Below are 21,344 nucleotides of genomic sequence, written 5' to 3' on the forward strand. Positions count from 1 at the left end.
TCGACTGACACAAATCAAAAAACTCAGCTGACTGAAAAGTAGCTAAATCGATTTTCCACACTTGAAGCTAGCATGGGCCGGCAGGGAAAACGATTTCGATTGTATGGGTATAATGTGCACACAATTTTGGTTTTCTGTAGAGTAGATGGGTCGTCGATCGTACACTTCCGGTGGCGGATCCTACGAGGTGATCCAGGCGCGTACGTACGTGCTGCATCTGCGTGGAAATGTCACTGTGTGTAAGCGTGGCCGGCACGTACTTTCACCTGGCCGAGAATTGACCCCGTCGTACTTTTATCTGGACCACGAAATGTAAGCCAAGGACCAAATGCTACCGGGAATTTTACCGGATTTCCCCCGGCTCCACCGTTCGTGGAAAATTTTGTCAGTGAGTTCTAGACAATCATCTCTCCGTCTGCACGTCAACTTGGTCGAATCAATGGCTTGTCAACATGGCGTCTGAGTAGACTAATACCGGTTTCATTTACAGATTGCTTGGAACCAACGCAAAAGGAAAAGGAAAAAAGAAAGAGCAGAGCAAGAAGAGACCAGAAAATCGCACGTTTTCTTTTCTTTGGTAGCTAGCTAGAAGAAATCGTACATCTCTAAATTTTACAGCTAAACTAACAGCGATGGAATGGATGTCAGGAGGAGCATGGCATGCGGCGTGTTTCAGTTCAGTGAAGCGAGCTGCTATTCCCGAGCAGGCTATTGGAGGAAGGGGAGCTCCTGTCGCTGAACCACCGCTCCTGGACGGACACAGGGGAGGACGCCGCCGCGCCCTTCTCCGTTTCCCGCGCTGCCACCGCCATCGCCGGGGCAGACGTCGACAACGCCTCGCCCCTGCCTTTGTCCGGCCCCAACGACTTGTCCGTGCCGCGCGACGGCGCCGACGAGCAGAGGGACGACGTGGTAGACATGAACGCGGCGTCGTCCGTCGACGGCGCCCACCCGCTGACCTGTATCTGCTCCACCTCGTCGGCGACCTCGGCCATGGACGGCCTGATCTCGCTGTGGAACGCCAGGCACCTGAACGCCAGCTCCGCCACCTTGTGGATGGACGTGAGCATCCACGCGTCCCGGTGCGGGTCCAGGAAAGGGTCGACAATGTCGTCCACGCAGCCCTTGCCGATCTTCTCTGTTAGATAATAACGAGAAATAAACGAGAAAAAGTGACACGGATTTTTACATAGAAATCCTTGCGGGAGAAAACCACGAACGCACGAAGGCGTCTCATTATAATTGGAAGGAGTATTACATTACACGAGAGGACAAACCCTCTACGTGCTAATCTGGTGGAGATCTCTCACATCTATTCTATGACTAGCTGGTACTATATAAAGGGGCAAACAACTCTCTTTCTTGGTGGACACGAAACAGAGTTGTAGTCATGTTACCTCTAGCACGGTCGGCATGCCGTAGTCCGGTAGGACTCCATCTGTAGTACAACACTTGTATGAGATTTGAAACACAATAAAATAACACTCCACCTTGAGGCAAATCCCTTACAATAATCATAGATAGCATCAACTCCTCAATTAAAGTCATCACAAGTAAACCTTGTGTCTGGAAACGTCCATAGGACTAATAAACTTCTCATGAAGTCATATTGAGCAAATCAGTCAGTAGGTCGTCCAGAAAACAGCACAACTATCAACAATGCAGACTAACAAAACTTGGTCTCCCAATAAAAGTCCGAGTCTGTGCCACTGACCTCAAAAACTGAAATTGCTCAATCATCAAATGGCATAAGTCATCATATCTCCTGTGGTGCCTGAACGAGCGCATAGCTCATAGTGCAACATCTTGGTGCGCATCACATTGTGAAGAACTCATCGCATGAAATCTGAACGTGCTTCAAAACAGAAAGCACAAACCTCGGAAAACAATACTCATGCAAGAGCATACGATACGGATGGCATCACGTGCACCCAAAAAACTGCCAACTTGTAGTGGTTAATGAAAAATCCATGATATGATCATAAACTGTTCTTGTAGAACAACTGTCGGATGAAGGAACCATCTTAACATGCAACGGAGTTTCAACCCCGCAATAGACCCCTCTTGAAAGAGCACAGACAACTGAATTGCACTTGAAACTTAACAACCCTAAATGTTGTAGTATCTAGCAGAAACAAATCAATCTCCTTCTTGCACCTCAACTGATTCTCATCGCGAACATAAATATCAAAACAAAACCTTCACATGCATAACAACAACAAAACTATGAAGAGAATAGTGTATATGCTGGCTACCAACAGGCTTAATAATTACCTCCTCCATACCCTTTTTTTCTTGATAACTGAATTGCGTTCTTCAAATAACTGCAGCAAATTGCATCCATTATCCCGACGGGCCATAATCCTCAAAACTCCACCTTGAAGAAAAACTGAGTGCATCCTGATAATCGGCTTGCGCCAACAACGCTCACATCTCGACTTGCCATAGGGTAAACTTTATGTCATGATCCAGCAGCGAAATATCGTACTTCATGAATAACATGAGTAGATTAAATCTGTGTTCACAAAGTAGTACAAGCCGGTAGAAAAATTCTTGATAGAATTTAATATGCAGATGAAACGGAATAGGGTAAATAGCACCTTGTAGATAATGGGCCGCAGCGACGGACGGAGAACAAAAACTGAACTAGTACTGTAGCCTCCACGTGATGAACAACAGCAGTAGTACTGCCACGGAGGACTTGAAATCAATCGATCTCGGAGAACGAGCGGATTTGTTGGAATTGCTCACGTACTAGAAGCGAGTATACCAAAGATTGATTGACTGGGTCTTCACGTGGAGATGTAGCAGCTTGAACACGGGAGCCTCGGGACTTGATCTTGTACTAGCAGCAGCGGAACTCGGCGACTTGCGCTTGTATAAGTAGCAGCAGCAACTTGCGGATCGGACAAAACGGCTCCGACCTTGGAGCGATTTGTACGCGTACGTACGAAGAGAACTTCTGTCGGTCTCGGCTTCTCGCGGCAGTGCTCCAAAATCGATCTGGCTTTGGATCGCCAGGTAGCGTCGGCGGCGGCACAAAGGACGCCGCAACCCTAACCTCTCGTCTCTCAAATCTCGTATCTGCTCAGATGAATCTGGCTCTGTATACCACTTGTTAAATAATAACGAGAAATAAATGAGACAAAGAGACACGGATTTTTACGTGAAAATCCTTGCGGGAGAAAACCACGAACACACGAAGGCGTCTCACTATAATTGGAAGGAGTATTACATACACGAGAGGACAAACCCTCTACGTGCTAATCTGGTGGAGATCTCTCACATCTATTATATGACTAGCTGGTACTATATAAAGGGGCAAACAACTCTCTTTTTTTGGTGGACATGAAGTTGTAGTCATGTTACGTCTAGCACGGTTGGCATGCTGTAGTCTGGTAGGACTCCATCTATAGTACAACATTTGTATGGGATTTGGAACACAATAAAATAACATTCTCCACGGCGAGCTGCGCCAGGTTGACCTCGCTGGGGCCCCGGCTGAAGTCGACGGCCTTCATGGCCGTGATGATCTCCACCAGCACCACGTCGAAGCTGTACACGTCGCTCTTGTCGGAGAGGTGGAAGTTCTGGTGGTACTGCGGGTCCACGTAGCCCGGGGTGCCCTGCGGCGCCGTGGAGATGTGCGACGAGTCGACGGAGGTCATGCCCATCCGCGACAGCCCGAAGTCGGCCACCTTGGAGTTGTACTCGTGGTCGAGCAGGATGTTGCTGGACTTGATGTCGCGGTGGTAGATGGGCGGGTGCACCTCCGACTGCAGGTACGCGATGGCCTTGGCGGTCTCGGCGGCCACGCGGAGGCGCACCGTCCAGGGCACGGCGGGGCGGCCGCGCGCCCGCTGCAGGTGCTGCGCCAGCGTGCCGTTGGGCATGAACTCGTAGACGAGGATCTGCTGGCCCTGCTCGATGCAGCAGCCCAGGAGGCGGACCAGGTGGCGGTGGCTCACGGAGGAGACCAGCTTCACCTCGTTCATGACGGAGTCCAGGCCGCCGCCGGCGTTGTCGCGGTGCTTGATCCGCTTCACGGCGACGAGGCGGTTGTCGCTGAGGCGGCCCGCGTAGACCGTGCCGTAGGCGCCGGTGCCGAGCCGCTGGTCCTCGGAGAAGCCGCTGGTGGCGCGCTCGATCTCGCGGTACGAGTAGAGTGGCACCGTGCAGTCCGCCTCCGACAGGAGCCGCTTCGTGCTCTGCTGCGACCGGATGGACGCGGAACGGCGCTTCACCAGGTGGCACACCACGCAGCCGATGTCCATCACCATGGCTCCAAAAACTATTCCTGCAAAACGTGCAGAAATGTCATAAAAAACCGATAAGGGCTGCAGTTTTGCAGAAGAGTTACAGAGACCTTGTATGGACAAAAAAATGCAAATTATATTAGAGCGAATGTTGGAATATTATGAAATTTCACGAGACATAAGAACGAATCCTTCCCATGATCGAACTGCTGCTGTACGAATTTTCCTTTTCTTTTGAGATGTCTGTAGGATTTCCGGAGAGTACTTTTTTTAGCAACTTCACCTATTTTATTCTCAAAAGAGTATTTTGTCATTTTAAATAACCAAGCGATACTGGGCTATGTTAAAAGCCCATAAATGAACGAACAGCCCAACCTTGCTACTTTACTAGAATATAAAATACAGCCCAGCTTCAGAAATCATATTAAACAGTACACATGCATGATGGCCCAAAATATTATTTACAGGCCGGAGAAATAAATGATCCCACATAAATGGAAAGACGGTCCTTTCTTCGGCGGGTCAAGAAAAAAACAGTGTCCCCTAAAAAAAGAAAAAAAAACAGCGGGTTGGAAACGGGGAATTATAATTGGAACGCGGGGCGCAGCCTAGCGACCCCCCCCCCCCCCCCCCCTCTCCCCGCGCCGGATTTCCATATAAAGAATACGACGAAGATAAAGACCCTCTTTAACCTGAATTCTCATTGATTGGATATCCCGCATAAGGAATCGAAGGAAGACGGGAATTCCCAACGAAAAATGCGTAGGTTTGAGCCGGCTCAGCTACCTATTTCCAGTTTTAGGTAGGTTCTAGAAACTTTCCAAACCAGTTTTTCTTTTTATTATTTCGTTGTTATCTCCTTTTCCATTTTTTTCTACTTTAAATTTTCATTTTTTTTCTTTCCACATTCACAAACATTTTCTGAAATCTGGGAACATCTTTTACAAATATATTTTAAAAGATTGAATAGTTTTTCAAATTCAAAATTTGTTCATCGAAATCAAAAAAAGGTTCATCAAGTTCAAAAGAGTTTTATAAAAATGTTCATCATATTCAAAAATGTTGTTCAAATTCAAAAATTGTTGATTAATTTAAAACAAAAACACTAAAATAAAGTTGCTCATCAATACCGAAAAGTCTTCATTGAATTTAAAATTTAATCATCAAATACAAAAAAATACAAAAAATGTTCATACAAAATTCAAATTTTGTACATCAAAATAAAAAATGTTCATCCAAAATTCAATTTGTTTTACAAAAAACAAAAAATGTCCAGTCAAATTCAAAAAATGTTCATTGTTCCAGAAACTGTGAATATTTTTCTGAATTGAAGCACATATTTTTGCATTAGTGACATTTTTTGAAACTCTATTTTTTTCAAATCCCAAACTTTCCTAAACAAGCAAAAAACAAACAAAAGGAAACGAAAAAAACACAGGGGAGTTCCGTCTCGCACCTGCGCCTGCCCAAGGCCGCGCGTCGGAGCGAGGCGGGCCGTTTTGGGGAAGGTTCAAGGTTATAAAACCTTCCCGGCCCGGTTTTTCTTTTTTACGCTTTTTTATTTTCCCTTTTTTTCTTTTATGTTTTTGCGTTTCTTTTTTTATTTTTACATGTTCATTTTCTCTTTATTTTTTTCATTTTTCTTGTTCATTTTTCGATCATCTATTCTATTTTTGGGAACATGTTTTGAAATCGTTAACATTGTTTTAAATCATAAAAATAAATTGAATTCGTAAAAAATCTATGTGATTGTGAACATTTTTTAAATTCACAAACATTTTGCACTTTTTTATTTTTTATTTTTTTGTATATTTAAAATAATCATGATCATTTGTTAATCCACAATAATTTATTCAAAATCCTGAACATCTGTTAGAATTTGTGAAACATCTTTTGATATTCAAATTTTTAATACCGACCATTGTTTGAAATTCAGAACTGTTTTAAACCCCCCAAAAAAATTATTGAATCAAAAAAAAGCAGAAAATAACAAAAAGAAACAAAAATAACAGATGGTGCGGGCTCGTTCGCTACCCAGCGACCTGTGCGTGAAATAGAAGGTCCCATTGAAAACATGCACAAAATATGTGAGTGGGTGACATTTGTTTTGCACGATGGTAGCCACCGGCACAACTTTTCTTTTTAGTAGCTACGATTGAGCTTTTTTTTCTTATTGCAGTCTTGGTCAGTTCTAAACTTTCAATTGGTGAGACTTTCCGAGGATGGTACTGTGGCAGTGCAAAAAAACAATCTAAAAAATAAATGATGCAGCTTTCATAACTTTTGTATCAGCTTATAAGATGCATGAGCAAATTACCTGCCATGATAAGACCAACGAGGACGATCTTGCCACAATCTCTTGATAGGTAATTCGAGCGGTCGCACTTGGACTTGGAAACTGTAACCATTGGACACACAGATGTAAGATTGACGAGAAGAGGGAAAAAAGGGAGTAGCAATAATATCAAGAGTTTGACTTCACACAATATTTAGCAATTTTAATATAATTTAAGCGCCAATTTGAAGAACTCGTTTCATAACGTTACATTGACATGCATGCAAAAAAAGAATATTCCAAGGCCAAGGGCCTGCCAACGAGCTAGTTAACTACTCATTTACTCTCGCCGGCAGATCTCAAATATCAGATGACGTTACACTTCACGCAATTTTATTCAGTGATCAAAAGTTAACTCGGCTATCAATAGATACTTGCTGGTTAACAAAGATTAATATTTTGCAAAGATTTTTTTTACCAAATTCAATGTCTGTATTCCACCACATTTCATATTGCACGTGAGAACCTCCTGAGAAAATTCAGTGATGCATGATTTTTACAGTATGAAATGCAAGATGATTATTTTCATTCAAAACAAAAAGAATGGCTAATGCTAGGCCTCGGTCGGGTTATATTTGACCCGATCGATCTCCTCCTCCACCATCCTACTTTAAGTGGAAAATCTAGGAATACAGATCATACCCATACGCAACATTATTGCAGCGTTTACCACCAAACTCGTAAAAACTCATTCGAGAATATTGCAGCATTTCAAACACGCCACATAGCAAAAATTATATGTATGCAAAAATCTCCATTTGTTGAAAAAAAAAACTCTGAAAATTTGCTACCATACTCACAATATATAAAAAGACTAACATAAGCAACATATGTGAACAACACATACAACAACAAAGGAACACATTTGCAACATCAAAACAATTTGTTCCTTTGTCAAGATGAAGGTGCGTGTGCAACAAACAACATATGTGCTTGCGTGCATGTCGAAACAATCTAGGCAACATAATAAAATCTCTGATTCACTAACCCCTCCCAATCAACAATGGAGACACCACCCTTCATAGATCCTAGATCGTCGGAGCCCCGAGAGCTAAGTCACACAACCCGGTACCCACTCCCCATACTCACAATGCCTTCCCAACGTTGGTGCTGCAAAGTCGCAATGTGGTCATCCATGAAGTGCTAGAGGCACTCGAGCGGAGGAAAACCTAGAAGGAAATGCATTGTCGGTGATAGAGGCGCTGGGAGGAGATAACGACGCCGGACCAGGAGAGAGGAAGAGTAGATCTAGATTCTGGATTGAGAAAGAAAGAGGAGCACATGATGGGAGAGAAGGAACTGAAAGAGGAGTACCCCTCGAGAGAGTACACAGAGGGGGGGGAGGTGCTACAACCGGGGTAGAGCCAACCGATGGTCGATTCGATCAATCATTTCCTAAAAATTAACCGAGAAACGAGTGCAATCGCACGTGTTGACAATGCAATAAGACGCAACAAAAAAGACACCATCTAAACACTCAAAAGTGATGATTCCTGCTGCTGCTCTCCATGCAGAGGCCGAAGGTTATCCTCCTTTCGAACAAGCACACCACGAGGGCCCCGTGCCATTTGTGATGCCTAACACGTCGCCGGGTCGGGAGAAACGTGAGGGAATTCAGCATTGTGTGTTTTAATCGACAGTGTGAAACGTAATGGCTACCAAGAAACAGGGCCGGTCCATACATATTCGGGCCCCGGGGCAAGATGACAAAACGAGGCCCTTGTGGACAAATAAAAAATCAGAATATATTGTATTTCAAAAGCAATTCAGTACATAGCATATGATGGTCTTTGAACTAAAAAGTACATGCCACGAATTATTTATTTGTAACGGTCCAGAGAACTAGATCATAATAGTATCAAAAAAAATTATAGTTCTACAAAAGATCACTCTTCTAAGTGCCACAAAGAGTGTTGGGAATCGTAGCATAATTTTAAAATTTTCCTACGCTCACCAAGATGCATCTATGGAGTATACTAGCAACGAGGGGAAGGGAGTGCATCTACATACCCTTGTAGATCGCGAGCGGAAGCGTTCCAATGAACATGGATGACGGAGTCGTACTCGCCGTGATTCAAATCACCGATGACCGAGTGCCGAACGGACGGCACCTCCGTGTTCAACACACGTACGATACAGCGACGTCTCCTTCTTGATCCAGCAAGGGGGAAGGAGAGGTTGATGGAGATCCAGCAGCACGACGGCGTGGTGGTGGATGTAGCGGGATGCTGGCAGGGCTTCGCCGAGCTTCTACGAGAGAGAGAGGTGTTGCAGGGGAGGAGGGAGGCGCCCAAGGCTGAGATATTGCTGCCCTCCCTCCCTCCCTTTATATAGGCCCCCTGGGAGGGGGGGGGGGCGCCGGCCAAACCCATCTAGGGTGGGGGGCGGCGGCCAAGGGGGGTGCCTTGCCCCCCAAGGCAAGTGGGGCGCCCCCCACCCTAGGGTTTCCAACCCTAGGCGCAGGGGGGAGGCCCATGGGGGGCGCCCAGCCCACTAGGGGCTGGTTCCCTTCCCACTTCAGCCCACGGGGCCCTCCGGGATAGGTGGCCCCACCCGGTGGACCCCCGGGACTCTTCCGGTGGTCCCGGTACAATACCGGTAACCCCCGAAACTTTCCCGGTGGCCGAAACTTGACTTCCTATATATAATTCTTCACCTCCGGACCATTCCGGAACTCCTCGTGACGTCCGGGATCTCATCCGGGACTCCGAACAACTTTTGGGTTTCCGCATACACATATCTCTACAACCCTAGCGTTACCGAACCTTAAGTGTGTAGACCCTACGGGTTCGGGAGACATGCAGACATGACCGAGACGCCTCTCCGGTCAATAACCAACAGCGGGATCTGGATACCCATGTTGGCTCCCACATGTTCCACGATGATCTCATCGGATGAACCACGATGTCGAGGATTCAATCAATCCCGTATACAATTCCCTTTGTCAATCGGTATGTTACTTGCCCGAGATTCGATCGTCGGTATCCCAATACCTTGTTCAATCTCGTTACCGGCAAGTCTCTTTACTCGTACCGCAATGCATGATCCCGTGACCAACGCCTTAGTCACATTGAGCTCATTATGATGATGCATTACCGAGTGGGCCCAGAGATACCTCTCCGTCATACGGAGTGACAAATCCCAGTCTCGATCCGTGCCAACCCAACAGACACTTTCGGAGATACCCGTAGTGCACCTTTATAGTCACCCAGTTACGTTGTGACGTTTGGCACACCCAAAGCACTCTTACGGTATCCGGGAGTTGCACGATCTCATGGTCTAAGGAAAAGATACTTGACATTGGAAAAGCTCTAGCAAACGAAACTACACGATCTTTTATGCTATGCTTAGGATTGGGTCTTGTCCATCACATCATTCTCCTAATGATGTGATCCCGTTATCAACGACATCCAATGTCCATAGTCAGGAAACCATGACTATCGGTTGATCAACGAGCTAGTCAACTAGAGGCTTACTAGGGACACGTTGTGGTCTATATATTCACACATGTATTACGATTTCCGGATAACAAAATTATAGCATGAACAACAGACAATTATCATGAACAAAGAAATATAATAATAACCATTTATTATTGCCTCTAGGGCATATTTCCAACAGTCTCCCACTTGCACTAGAGTCAATAATCTAGTTACATTGTGATGAATCGAACACCCATTGCGTCCTGGTGTTGATCATGTTTTGCTCTAGGGAGAGGTTTAGTCAACGGATCTGCTACATTCAGGTCCGTATGTACTTTACAAATATCTATGTCTCCATTTTGAACACTTTCACGAATGGAGTTGAAGCGATGCTTGATATGCCTGGTCTTCCTGTGAAACCTGGGCTCCTTCGCAAGGGCAATAGCTCTAGTGTTGTCACAGAAGAGAGTCATCGGGCCCGACGCATTGGGAATCACCCCTAGGTAGGTAATGAACTCCTTCATCCAGACTGCTTCCTGTGCTGCCTCCGAGGCTGCCATGTACTCCGCTTCACATGTAGATCCCGCCACGACGCTTTCCTTGCAACTGCACCAGCTTACTGCTCCTCCATTCAAAATATACACGTATCCGGTTTGTGACTTCGAGTCATCCAGATCTGTGTCGAAGCTAGCGTCGACGTAACCCTTTACGACGAGCTCTTCGTCACCTCCATAAACGAGAAACATATCCTTAGTCCTCTTCAGGTACTTCAGGATATTCTTGACCGCTGTCCAGTGTTCCATGCCGGGATTACTTTGGTACCTTCCTACCAAACTTACGGCAAGGTTTACATCAGGTCTGGTACACAGCATGGCATACATAATAGACCCTATGGCCGAGGCATAGGGGATGACACTCATCTTTTCTCTATCTTCTGTCGTGGTCGGGCATTGAGCCGTGCTCAATTGCACACCTTGCAATACAGGCAAGAACCCCTTCTTGGACTGATCCATATTGAACTTCTTCAATATCTTGTCAAGGTATGTACTCTGTGAAAGACCAATGAGGCGTCTTGATCTATCTCTATAGATCTTGATGCCCAATATATAAGCAGCTTCTCCAAGGTCCTTCATTGAAAAACACTTATTCAAATAGGCCTTTATACTTTCCAAGAATTCTATATCATTTCCCATCAATAGTATGTCATCCACATATAATATGATAAATGCTACAGAGCTCCCACTCACTTTCTTGTAAACACAGGCTTCTTCATAAGTCTGTGTAAACCCAAACGCTTTGATCATCTCATCAAAGCGAATGTTCCAACTCCGAGATGCTTGCACCAGCCCATAGATTGAGCGCTGGAGCTTGCATACTTTATTAGCATTCTTAGGATCGACAAAACCTTCCGGCTGCATCATATACAACTCTTCCTTAAGGAAGCCGTTAAGGAATGCCGTTTTGACGTCCATCTGCCATATCTCATAATCATAGTATGCGGCAATTGCTAACATGATTCGGACGGACTTCAGCTTCGCTACGGGTGAGAAAGTCACATCGTAGTCAACCCCTTGAACTTGTCGATAACCCTTAGCGACAAGTTGAGCTTTGTAGATGGTCACATTACCATCCGCGTCCGTCTTCTTCTTAAAGATCCATTTGTTTTCTATGGCTCGCCGATCATCGGGCAAGTCAGTCAAAGTCCATACTTCGTTTTCATACATGGATCCTATCTCGGATTTCATGGCTTCTAGCCATTTGTCGGAATCCGGGCCCGCCATCGCTTCTTCATAGTTCGAAGGTTCACCGTTGTCTAACAACATGATTTCCAGGACAGGGTTGCCGTACCACTCTGGTGCGGAACGTGTCCTTGTGGACCTACGAAGTTTAGTAGTAACTTGATCCGAAGCTTCATGATCATCATCATTAACTTCCTCCCCAGTCGGTGTAGGCACCACAGGAACATCTTCCCGCGCTGCGCTACTTTCCGGTTCGGAAGGGGTGACTATCACCTCATCAAGTTCCACTTTCCTCCCACTCAATTCTTTCGAGAGAAACTCCTTCTCCAGAAAGGACCCGTTCTTGGCAACGAAGATCTTGCCTTCGGATCTGAGGTAGAAGGTATACCCAATGGTTTCCTTAGGGTATCCTATGAAGACGCATTTTTCCGACTTGGGTTCGAGCTTTTCAGGTTGAAGTTTCTTGACATAAGCATCTCATCCCCAAACTTTTAGAAACGACAGCTTAGGTTTCTTCCCAAACCATAATTCATACGGTGTCGTCTCAACGGATTTCGACGGAGCCCTATTTAAAGTGAATGCGGTAGTCTCTAAAGCATAGCTCCAAAATGAGAGCGGTAAATCGGTAAGAGACATCATAGATCGCACCATATCCAATAGAGTGCGATTACGACGTTCGGACACACCGTTTCTCTGAGGTGTTCCAGGCGGCGTGAGTTGTGAAACTATTCCACATTTCCTTAAGTGTGTACCAAATTCGTGACTTAAGTATTCTCCACCACGATCTGATCGTAAGAATTTTATTTTCCTGTCACGTTGATTCTCAACTTCACTCTGAAATTCCTTGAACTTTTCAAAGGTTTCAGACTTGTGTTTCATTAGGTAGACATACCCATATCTACTTAAATCATCAGTGAGAGTGAGAACATAACGATATCCTCCGCGAGCCTCAACACTCATTGGACCGCACACATCGGTATGTATGATTTCCAATAAGTTGGTTGCTCGCTCCATTGTTCCGGAGAACGGAGTCTTGGTCATCTTACCCATGAGGCATGGTTCACACGTGTCAAATGATTCGTAATCAAGAGACTCCAAAAGTCCATCTGCATGGAGCTTCTTCATGCGCTTGACACCAATGTGACCAAGGCGGCAGTGCCACAAGTATGTGGGACTATCGTTATCAACTTTACATCTTTTGGTATTCACACTATGAATATGTGTAACATCACGTCCGAGATTCATCAAAAATAAACCATTGACCAGCGGGGCATGACCATAAAACATATCTCTCAAATAAATAGAACAACCATTATTCTCGGATTTAAATGAGTAGCCATCTCGAATTAAACGAGATCCAGATACAATGTTCATGCTCAAAGTTGGCACTAAATAACAATTATTGAGGTTTAAAACTAATCCCGTGGGTAGATGCAGAGGTAGCGTGCCGACGGCGATCACATCGACCTTGGAACCATTCCCAACGCGCATCGTCACCTCGTCCTTCGCCAGTCTCCGTTTATTTCGTAGTTCCTGTTTTGAGTTACAAATATGAGCAACCACACCGGTATCAAATACCCAGGAGCTACTACGAGTACTGGTAAGGTACACATCAATTACATGTATATCACATATACCTTTGGTGTTGCCGGCCTTCTTGTCCGCTAAGTATTTGGGGCAGTTCCGCTTCCAGTGACCACTTCCCTTGCAATAAAAGCACTCAGTCTCGGGCTTGGGTCCATTCCTTGGCTTCTTCCTGGCAACTGGCTTACCGGGCGCGGCAACTCCCTTGCCGTCCTTCTTGAAGTTCTTCTTACCCTTGCCCTTCTTGAACTTAGTGGTTTTATTCACCATCAACACTTGATGTTCTTTTCTGATCTCCACCTCCGCTGATTTCAGCATTGAATATATCTCAGGAATGGTCTTTTCCATCCCCTGCATATTGAAGTTCATCACAAAGCTCTTGTAGCTTGGTGGAAGCGACTGGAGGATTCTGTCAATGACCGCGTCATCCGGGAGATTAACTCCCAGCTGAGTCAAGCGGTTGTGCAACCCAGACATTCTGAGTATATGCTCACTTACAGAACTATTTTCCTCCATTTTACAGCCGAAGAACTTGTCGGAGACTTCATATCTCTTGACCCGGGCATGAGCTTGGAAAACCAATTTCAGCTCCTCGAACATCTCATATGCTCCATGTTTCTCAAAACGCTTTTGGAGACCCGGTTCTAAGCTGTAAAGCATGCCGCACTGAACGAGGGAGTAATCATCAGCACGCTGCTGCCAAGCGTTCATAACGTCTTGGTTCTCTGGGATTGGTGCATCACCTAGCGGTGCTTCTAAGACATAATCTTTCTTGGCTACTATGAGGATGATCCTCAGGTTCCGGACCCAGTCCGTATAGTTGCTGCCATCATCTTTCAGCTTGGTTTTCTCTAGGAACGCGTTGAAATTGAGGACAACGTTGGCCATTTGATCTACAAGACATAGTGTAAAGATTTTAGACTAAGTTCATGATAATTAAGTTCATTTAATCAAATTACTCAATGAACTCCCACTCAGATAGACATCCCTCTAGTCATCTAAGTGAAACATGATCCGAGTTAACTCGGCCGTGTCCGATCATCACGTGAGACGGACTAGTCAAGATCGGTGAACATCTCCATGTTGATCGTATCTTCTATACAACTCATGCTCGACCTTTCGGTCCTCTGTGTTCCGAGGCCATGTCTGTACATGCTAGGCTCGTCAAGTCAACCTAAGTGTATTGCGTGTGTTCCGAGGCCATGTCTGTACATGCTAGGCTCGTCAAGTCAACCTAAGTGTATTGCGTGTGTTCCGAGGCCATGTCTGTACATGCTAGGCTCGTCAACACCCGTTGTATTCGAACGTTAGAATCTATCACACCCGATCATCACGTGGTGCTTCGAAACAACGAACCTTCGCAACGGTGCACAGTTAGGGTGAACACTTTCTTGAAATTATCATAAGGGATCATCTTACTTACTACCGTCGTTCTAAGCAAATAAGATGCAAAAACATGATAAACATCACATGCAATCAAATAGTAACATGATATGGCCAATATCATCATGCTCCTTTGATCTCCATCTTCGGGGCACCATGATCATCTTCGTCACCGGCATGACACCATGATCTCCATCATCGTGTCTTCATGAAGTCGCCACGCCAACGATTACTTCTACTTCTATGGCTAACGCGTTTAGCAACAAAGTAAAGTAATTTACATGGCGTTTATTCAATGACACGCAGGTCATGCAAAATAATAAAGACAACTCCTATGGCTCCTGCCGGTTGTCATACTCATCGACATGCAAGTCGTGATTCCTATTACAAGAATATGATCAATCTCATACATCACATATATCATTCATCACATCTTTTGGCCATATCACATCACATAGCACTTGCTGCAAAAACAAGTTAGACGTCCTCTAATAGTTGTTGCAAGTTTTTACGTGGTTTGTAGGTTTCTAGCAAGAACGTTTCTTACCTACGTATGACCACAACGTGATTTGCCAATTTCTATTTACCCTTCATAAGGACCCTTTTCATCGAATCCGTTCCGACTAAAGTAGGAGAGACAGACACCCGCTAGCCACCTTATGCATCTAGTGCATGTCAGTCGGTGGAACCTGTCTCACGTAAGCGTACGTGTAAGGTCGGTCCGGGCCGCTTCATCCTACAATGCCGCCGAAACAAGAAACGACTAGTAGCGGCAAGAAGAATTGGCAACATCAACGCCCACAACTTCTTTGTGTTCTACTCGTGCATAGTAACTACGCATAGGCCTGGCTCATGATGCCACCGTTGGGAATCGTAGCATAATTTTAAAATTTTCCTACGCTCACCAAGATGCATCTATGGAGTATACTAGCAACGAGGGGAAGGGAGTGCATCTACATACCCTTGTAGATCGCGAGCGGAAGCGTTCCAATGAACATGGATGACGGAGTCGTACTCGCCGTGATTCAAATCACCGATGACCGAGTGCCGAACGGACGGCACCTCCGTGTTCAACACACGTACGATACAACGACGTCTCCTTCTTGATCCAGCAAGGGGGAAGGAGAGGTTGATGGAGATCCAGCAGCACGACGGCGTGGTGGTGGATGTAGCGGGATGCCGGCAGGGCTTCGCCGAGCTTCTACGAGAGAGAGAGGTGTTGCAGGGGAGGAGGGAGGCGCCCAAGGCTGAGATATTGCTGCCCTCCCTCCCCCCTTTATATAGGCCCCCTGGGAGGGGGGGCGCCGGCCAAACCCATCTAGGGTGGGGGGCGGCGGCCAAGGGGGGTGCCTTGCCCCCCAAGGCAAGTGGGGCGCCCCCCACCCTAGGGTTTCCAACCCTAGGCGCAGGGGGGAGGCCCATGGGGGGCGCCCAGCCCACTAGGGGCTGGTTCCCTTCCCACTTCAGCCCACGGGGCCCTCCGGGATAGGTGGCCCCACCCGGTGGACCCCCGGGACTCTTCCGGTGGTCCCGGTACAATACCGGTAACCCCCGAAACTTTCCCGGTGGCCGAAACTTGACTTCCTATATATAATTCTTCACCTCCGGACCATTCCGGAACTCCTCGTGACGTCCGGGATCTCATCCGGGACTCCGAACAACTTTCGGGTTTTCGCATACACATATCTCTACAACCCTAGCGTTACCGAACCTTAAGTGTGTAGACCCTACGGGTTCGGGAGACATGCAGACATGACCGAGACGCCTCTCCGGTCAATAACCAACAGCGGGATCTGGATACCCATGTTGGCTCCCACATGTTCCACGATGATCTCATCGGATGAACCACGATGTCGAGGATTCAATCAATCCCGTATACAATTCCCTTTGTCAATCGGTATGTTACTTGCCCGAGATTCGATCGTCGGTATCCCAATACCTTGTTCAATCTCGTTACCGGCAAGTCTCTTTACTCGTACCGCAATGCATGATCCCGTGACCAACGCCTTAGTCACATTGAGCTCATTATGATGATGCATTACCGAGTGGGCCCAGAGATACCTCTCCGTCATACGGAGTGACAAATCCCAGTCTCGATCCGTGCCAACCCAACAGACACTTTCGGAGATACCCGTAGTGCACCTTTATAGTCACCCAGTTACGTTGTGACGTTTGGCACACCCAAAGCACTCTTACGGTATCCGGGAGTTGCACGATCTCATGGTCTAAGGAAAAGATACTTGACATTGGAAAAGCTCTAGCAAACGAAACTACACGATCTTTTATGCTATGCTTAGGATTGGGTCTTGTCCATCACATCATTCTCCTAATGATGTGATCCCGTTATCAACGACATCCAATGTCCATAGTCAGGAAACCATGACTATCGGTTGATCAACGAGCTAGTCAACTAGAGGCTTACTAGGGACACGTTGTGGTCTATATATTCACACATGTATTACGATTTCCGGATAACAAAATTATAGCATGAACAACAGACAATTATCATGAACAAAGAAATATAATAATAACCATTTATTATTGGCTCTAGGGCATATTTCCAACAAAGAGACCATCATCTCGCTCTTCTAAGTATGAAAATCTTGTCGATGTCTCTAACAAACTCGAAAATCTCCATAGCACGCAATGGCACGTCAGATTCTGGTAAAGTCATTTGTCGTGCTCGTAATTTCGAGAAGAGGTCATCTAATTTAGCATAACTGTCAGAAAACATTTCTACAAATTTAGCACAACATTTGAGTAATTTAATATCATTCAATAACTTCAAGTCTTTTGAGCCAAGTAAGAAGCCAAATATACTTTTGTACACTTTAATTTCTTCGAAGAACTACTGGTTCTAAAAAAGTTGTCAATTGAACTTTTCTGGGATCATACCAGTTCATCTCTCTAGTTTTTTCACTTCCTTTTCTCACTGATAAACATTTTCTACTCCCTCCGTTCCTAAATATTTGTCTTTTTAAGATTTCAAATGGACTACCGCATATGGATGTATATAGACATGTTTTAGAGTGTAGATTCACTCATTTTGCTCCGTATGTAGTCATTTGTTGAAATCTCTAGAAAGACAAATATTTAGGAACGGAGGGAGTAGAAGACATGTCCCCAAAGAATTGCAGAAAAATAGTCAATACAGGGAACAAAAGCAGCTGAATATGGGCATATGGCTTGATGTCGAATTGTCGATGTAGCTTCCCAGATCTCCAAGGCTGCAACACTCATTCCCCGTTCGCCCCTTCTCATCCCTGGATCCAATGAAGCTTTGAAGAACAGGCCAACAGAAGAGTAGGAACTAGGAAGAGAAGAATTGGAGATGTCAGATGAAGCAATCGGAGGCGGAGAGTCGGGCTATTTAACAGCGACTCAAAAGAGTACTCCCTCCGTCCGGGTTTATTAGGCCCCATTTCATTTTGAGCCAAAGTTTGACCATAAATTTAACTAATAAAATATAAACTATATGTCACGAAAACTATACCGTAGGAAACCTCTTTCAAATACAAATCCAACAATATACTTTGGGCAGCATATAATATATATATTTTAGTTAAATAAATGGTCGAACTTGGACCCAAAATACAAAGGGGCCTAATAAACTCGGACGGAGGTAGTACTTGATTAGGGGAAGGAGGGAGACGTACCATCCCTATGCGGTGATGCCTCAAATGTCTACTTGATGGGGAGCTTGAGGATGGATTGGGGAAGGGAATAGCACTGTTGGTATCCATTAATGGATGCACGGGAGCGGAGCCTCGAATCTGAAAGTGCGTGGGAGCGGCAGCGCTGTTCTTCGGGTGAAGAATTTGTGGGACTATGCTTTGGTGCCTTAAGGCACCTACCTTTGTGCCTATGACATGTGGATCCAACAAATAGCTGGCCCACATGTTAGTGACCCAAAGGCAAGGGTTTTAAGGCACCGAAGCTGCGTCCGAATTTGTGGGAGGAGACGAGGAGGCTGGAGACGTGCAGTAGCGTAGCGAAGCGATGGATTCCTTCATTTTTTTCCTAATACACATATACTAGCTATACCTAGGCTGGGGCCCCTACCTCCCAGGGGCCCAGGGCGGTCGCCCCGTTACCCCGGCCTATGGGCCGGCCCTGCCAAGAAAGGGGGCGGAGCCACCTTATCCATGAGATAATTTTGTCAGAGAAGTCGGTGGGCAGAGCCTTTCGCGGTTCCATTGAACATGTGGGTGACACAACCAAAGAACCAGGGATATGATCAATTCTTGCCCGTCTGTCTTCAAGGTGCCAATGGTCCACAATTCTAGGTACGCAGCCGACGCCGCGGATTATTAGTTGCGTGGTCAACGAGAGCGAAGGCGTAGGGTAATGGCTAGTCTGTCTAGCTCGCACAACTTGACTCGCTAAATGGAGAATGAAAACAAACAATTAAAGAAATACTCGTTGTGGTGCGAAGCACTGACCTTCCCAGCAGCCGGTGCCGTCGACGAAGCCGTCGCCCTGGAGGCCCTCCGGGCACTCGCACTGGAACGCCTCCGGCCGCGTCTTTGTCGCTGGGAACTGGGTGCAGTTGGCTCTGGCATCACAGCGGCAACGCCCCGGTACCCACCAGTCCAGCTCCAGCGCGCCGAGCAGCAGTGACGGCCCCTGTGCGTCCGAATAGCTCACCGCCGACACCAGCCCGGTGCAGTTTGACCTGAGCACCTCGCTTCTGTTCAGAAAATGGTGGCCGCTGGTGTTGCTGGGAGTACGAGGCAGGATGCAGCGTATGGACTCGTTGGCGCTGCAGTGGGACGTGCTTCTCTTCATGTAGCGGTCCGGCGGCTCGCTGCTGCAGTTTTTTATGAGGGCGGCCTCGGAGCTGCTGCAGGAGCTGACGACGAGCGTGTTCCCCCAGGCGGGCGCGTAGCTGTCGGAGAAGAGCGCCGCGACGGACGCATTGAACAAGCGAGAGCAGTCGGGCTGCAGGTTGAGGATGAGCGCGCGCGGCGTGACGTTGCGCACGAGCAGGCCCAGCTCCGGCGCGCCGCCGAGCCACGCGGCGCGGACGTCGTCGACGCCGACGTCGCAGACGAGCTGTATCGTGCAGCCGCCGGAGAAACCGAACGGGTACGGCAGCTCCATGCTCCCGCACCTCCGCTCGCAGCTCCCGTTGCCTCCGCCGGCCGCAGCCGCCGCGTGCAGCAACACGGCGGCCACCAGCGGCAGCAGCAGCACCGCACCCCGCATCTCCGCAGCTGGCTAGCTCTCTACCTTAGCTTACTTCCGAGCTCCGAGCGCGCCGTCCCTCTCATCTTAGATTTGTTCCTATAGCTAGTCAAGCAAGCGAAGCAAGCTTGCTGCTAGCTGCGGCGCAGGAAAGGAAAGGAAGGCGCGCGCGGCAGCACAATGGCTTGATGGTGTCTGTGGTGGTGCGCGCGCTTGCGTCCCCGCCGCGTCGGCTGTCATTTTTGTTGGTTCATTGCATTGCAGTGGAATTTTCCGCATTGAAAGCCGAGACCAACGACCAACCTACTCCTACTGCTCCTGCTGTGCTGCCCCATCCCGCACTGCACACACAAACACACTGGCACGCAGCTCATCACTATCCTCCCCTCTATAGCTAGGCCCCAGAGAATCCAAGTAATCACTCCAACACTTCATCCTCTCGTCTCGCCGTCATGGGAATGCGGGGCCGTACGCCGTCGTCGTCGTCTGCCCGCCGCTCACGGGCACCCGTTCCCACAGCCACAGTCACGGCTAGCTTGTTACATTCTCCATCGATGATCCCTCCACCGTGGCCGTGCAGGCGTGGACCGGAGACCTCGGCCTCGGCCTCGGGTAGCCGCCAGCTAGAGCCCGCCCGGCGCCCGTCCCACCCTCTCCACACGCTGGCACGCTGCGCCCACTTGCCGTGCGCCGCATGCCAACGAACGTTATGACGGACTAGAAAAATCCCAGGCCAAACGACGACCCGGGGTCCGACGACGCAAGGCAACTGGTCGTTTTCATTTCCGGGAAATGGGTAATGGAAGTACGCACGTATGCTGGTGGCCTTAGATTAAGAGAGGACGTGACCTGACAGGGATTTCAGGATTAGGAGAAGCTAGTTTAGTGGCACCACGTACTAGGGGCGGCTAGAGGCACCCTAATCACGTAGGATGGTGGAGACACCTAACCATGCAACTATCTGCTTAATAATGCTGTTTAATTTGTTCGTCGGGGAGCTAATTAATTAAGGTCAACCTACTCTACGGATGAGCAGCTAATGGATGGGATGTGCAGTACTCAACGATGCTGATGCTGCTATTACAAGCCACGCTACTCCATAATTTAAATTAGTTGATTTGATTGACTGACTATACATACATCATATTTTTCAGCTGCCGAAGAGGAGAAAATTTGATCACGAAGTAAAGAGGAAAACTGTTGCCAAAAAGAAAAAACATGTTGTCAAAAGAAAAGTAAGAGGAAAACAAACAAATGTACACTGCCGACAAGCTTGAATACCTTTTCAACCATACCTGGATAACCTGTCCCTGATAGTATTAGTTATCCCCCAAGAAACGGCCTTGGATCCTGATTAGCGGCTGCTTCCACTTTCCACACCGGCCAAAGTTCCGAGTTCCGCTCGTCGCCGCAGTCAACAGCTACAGCTTGCATCCGC

At 47.0% G+C, this 21,344-nt stretch overlaps 1 protein-coding gene across 1 annotated transcript; it reads right to left on the minus strand.

The window, feature by feature from the left end:
* Positions 1-544: 544 nt before the first annotated feature.
* On the minus strand, positions 545-20,211 carry LOC109771386 (wall-associated receptor kinase-like 14). The gene is made up of 3 exons (XM_040387385.3): positions 19,162-20,211; positions 3,456-4,291; positions 545-1,133 (listed from the first exon to the last, which is right to left on the minus strand). The coding sequence occupies exons 1-3, from the start codon at positions 19,925-19,927 to the stop codon at positions 678-680; spliced, it is 2,058 nt and encodes a 685-aa protein (XP_040243319.2). The 5' UTR covers positions 19,928-20,211; the 3' UTR covers positions 545-677.
* Between the last annotated feature and the right edge of the window lie 1,133 nt (positions 20,212-21,344).

The sequence above is a fragment of the Aegilops tauschii genome, chromosome 4 (genome assembly GCF_002575655.3).
Source record: "Aegilops tauschii subsp. strangulata cultivar AL8/78 chromosome 4, Aet v6.0, whole genome shotgun sequence".
Taxonomy (NCBI): Eukaryota; Viridiplantae; Streptophyta; class Magnoliopsida; order Poales; family Poaceae; genus Aegilops; species Aegilops tauschii.

Excerpts from the sequence above, each read along its gene's own strand:
- LOC109771386 (XM_040387385.3), bottom strand. The coding sequence starts at position 19,927 with ATGCGGGGTGCGGTGCTGCTGCTGCCGCTGGTGGCCGCCGTGTTGCTG. Across the intron at positions 4,292-19,161 it reads CGGCACCGGCTGCTGGGAAG|TTTTTGGAGCCATGGTGATG; the intron begins GTCAGTGCTTCG and ends TTGCAGGAATAG. Across the intron at positions 1,134-3,455 it reads CGCAGCTCGCCGTGGAGAAT|ATCGGCAAGGGCTGCGTGGA; the intron begins GTTATTTTATTG and ends CTAACAGAGAAG.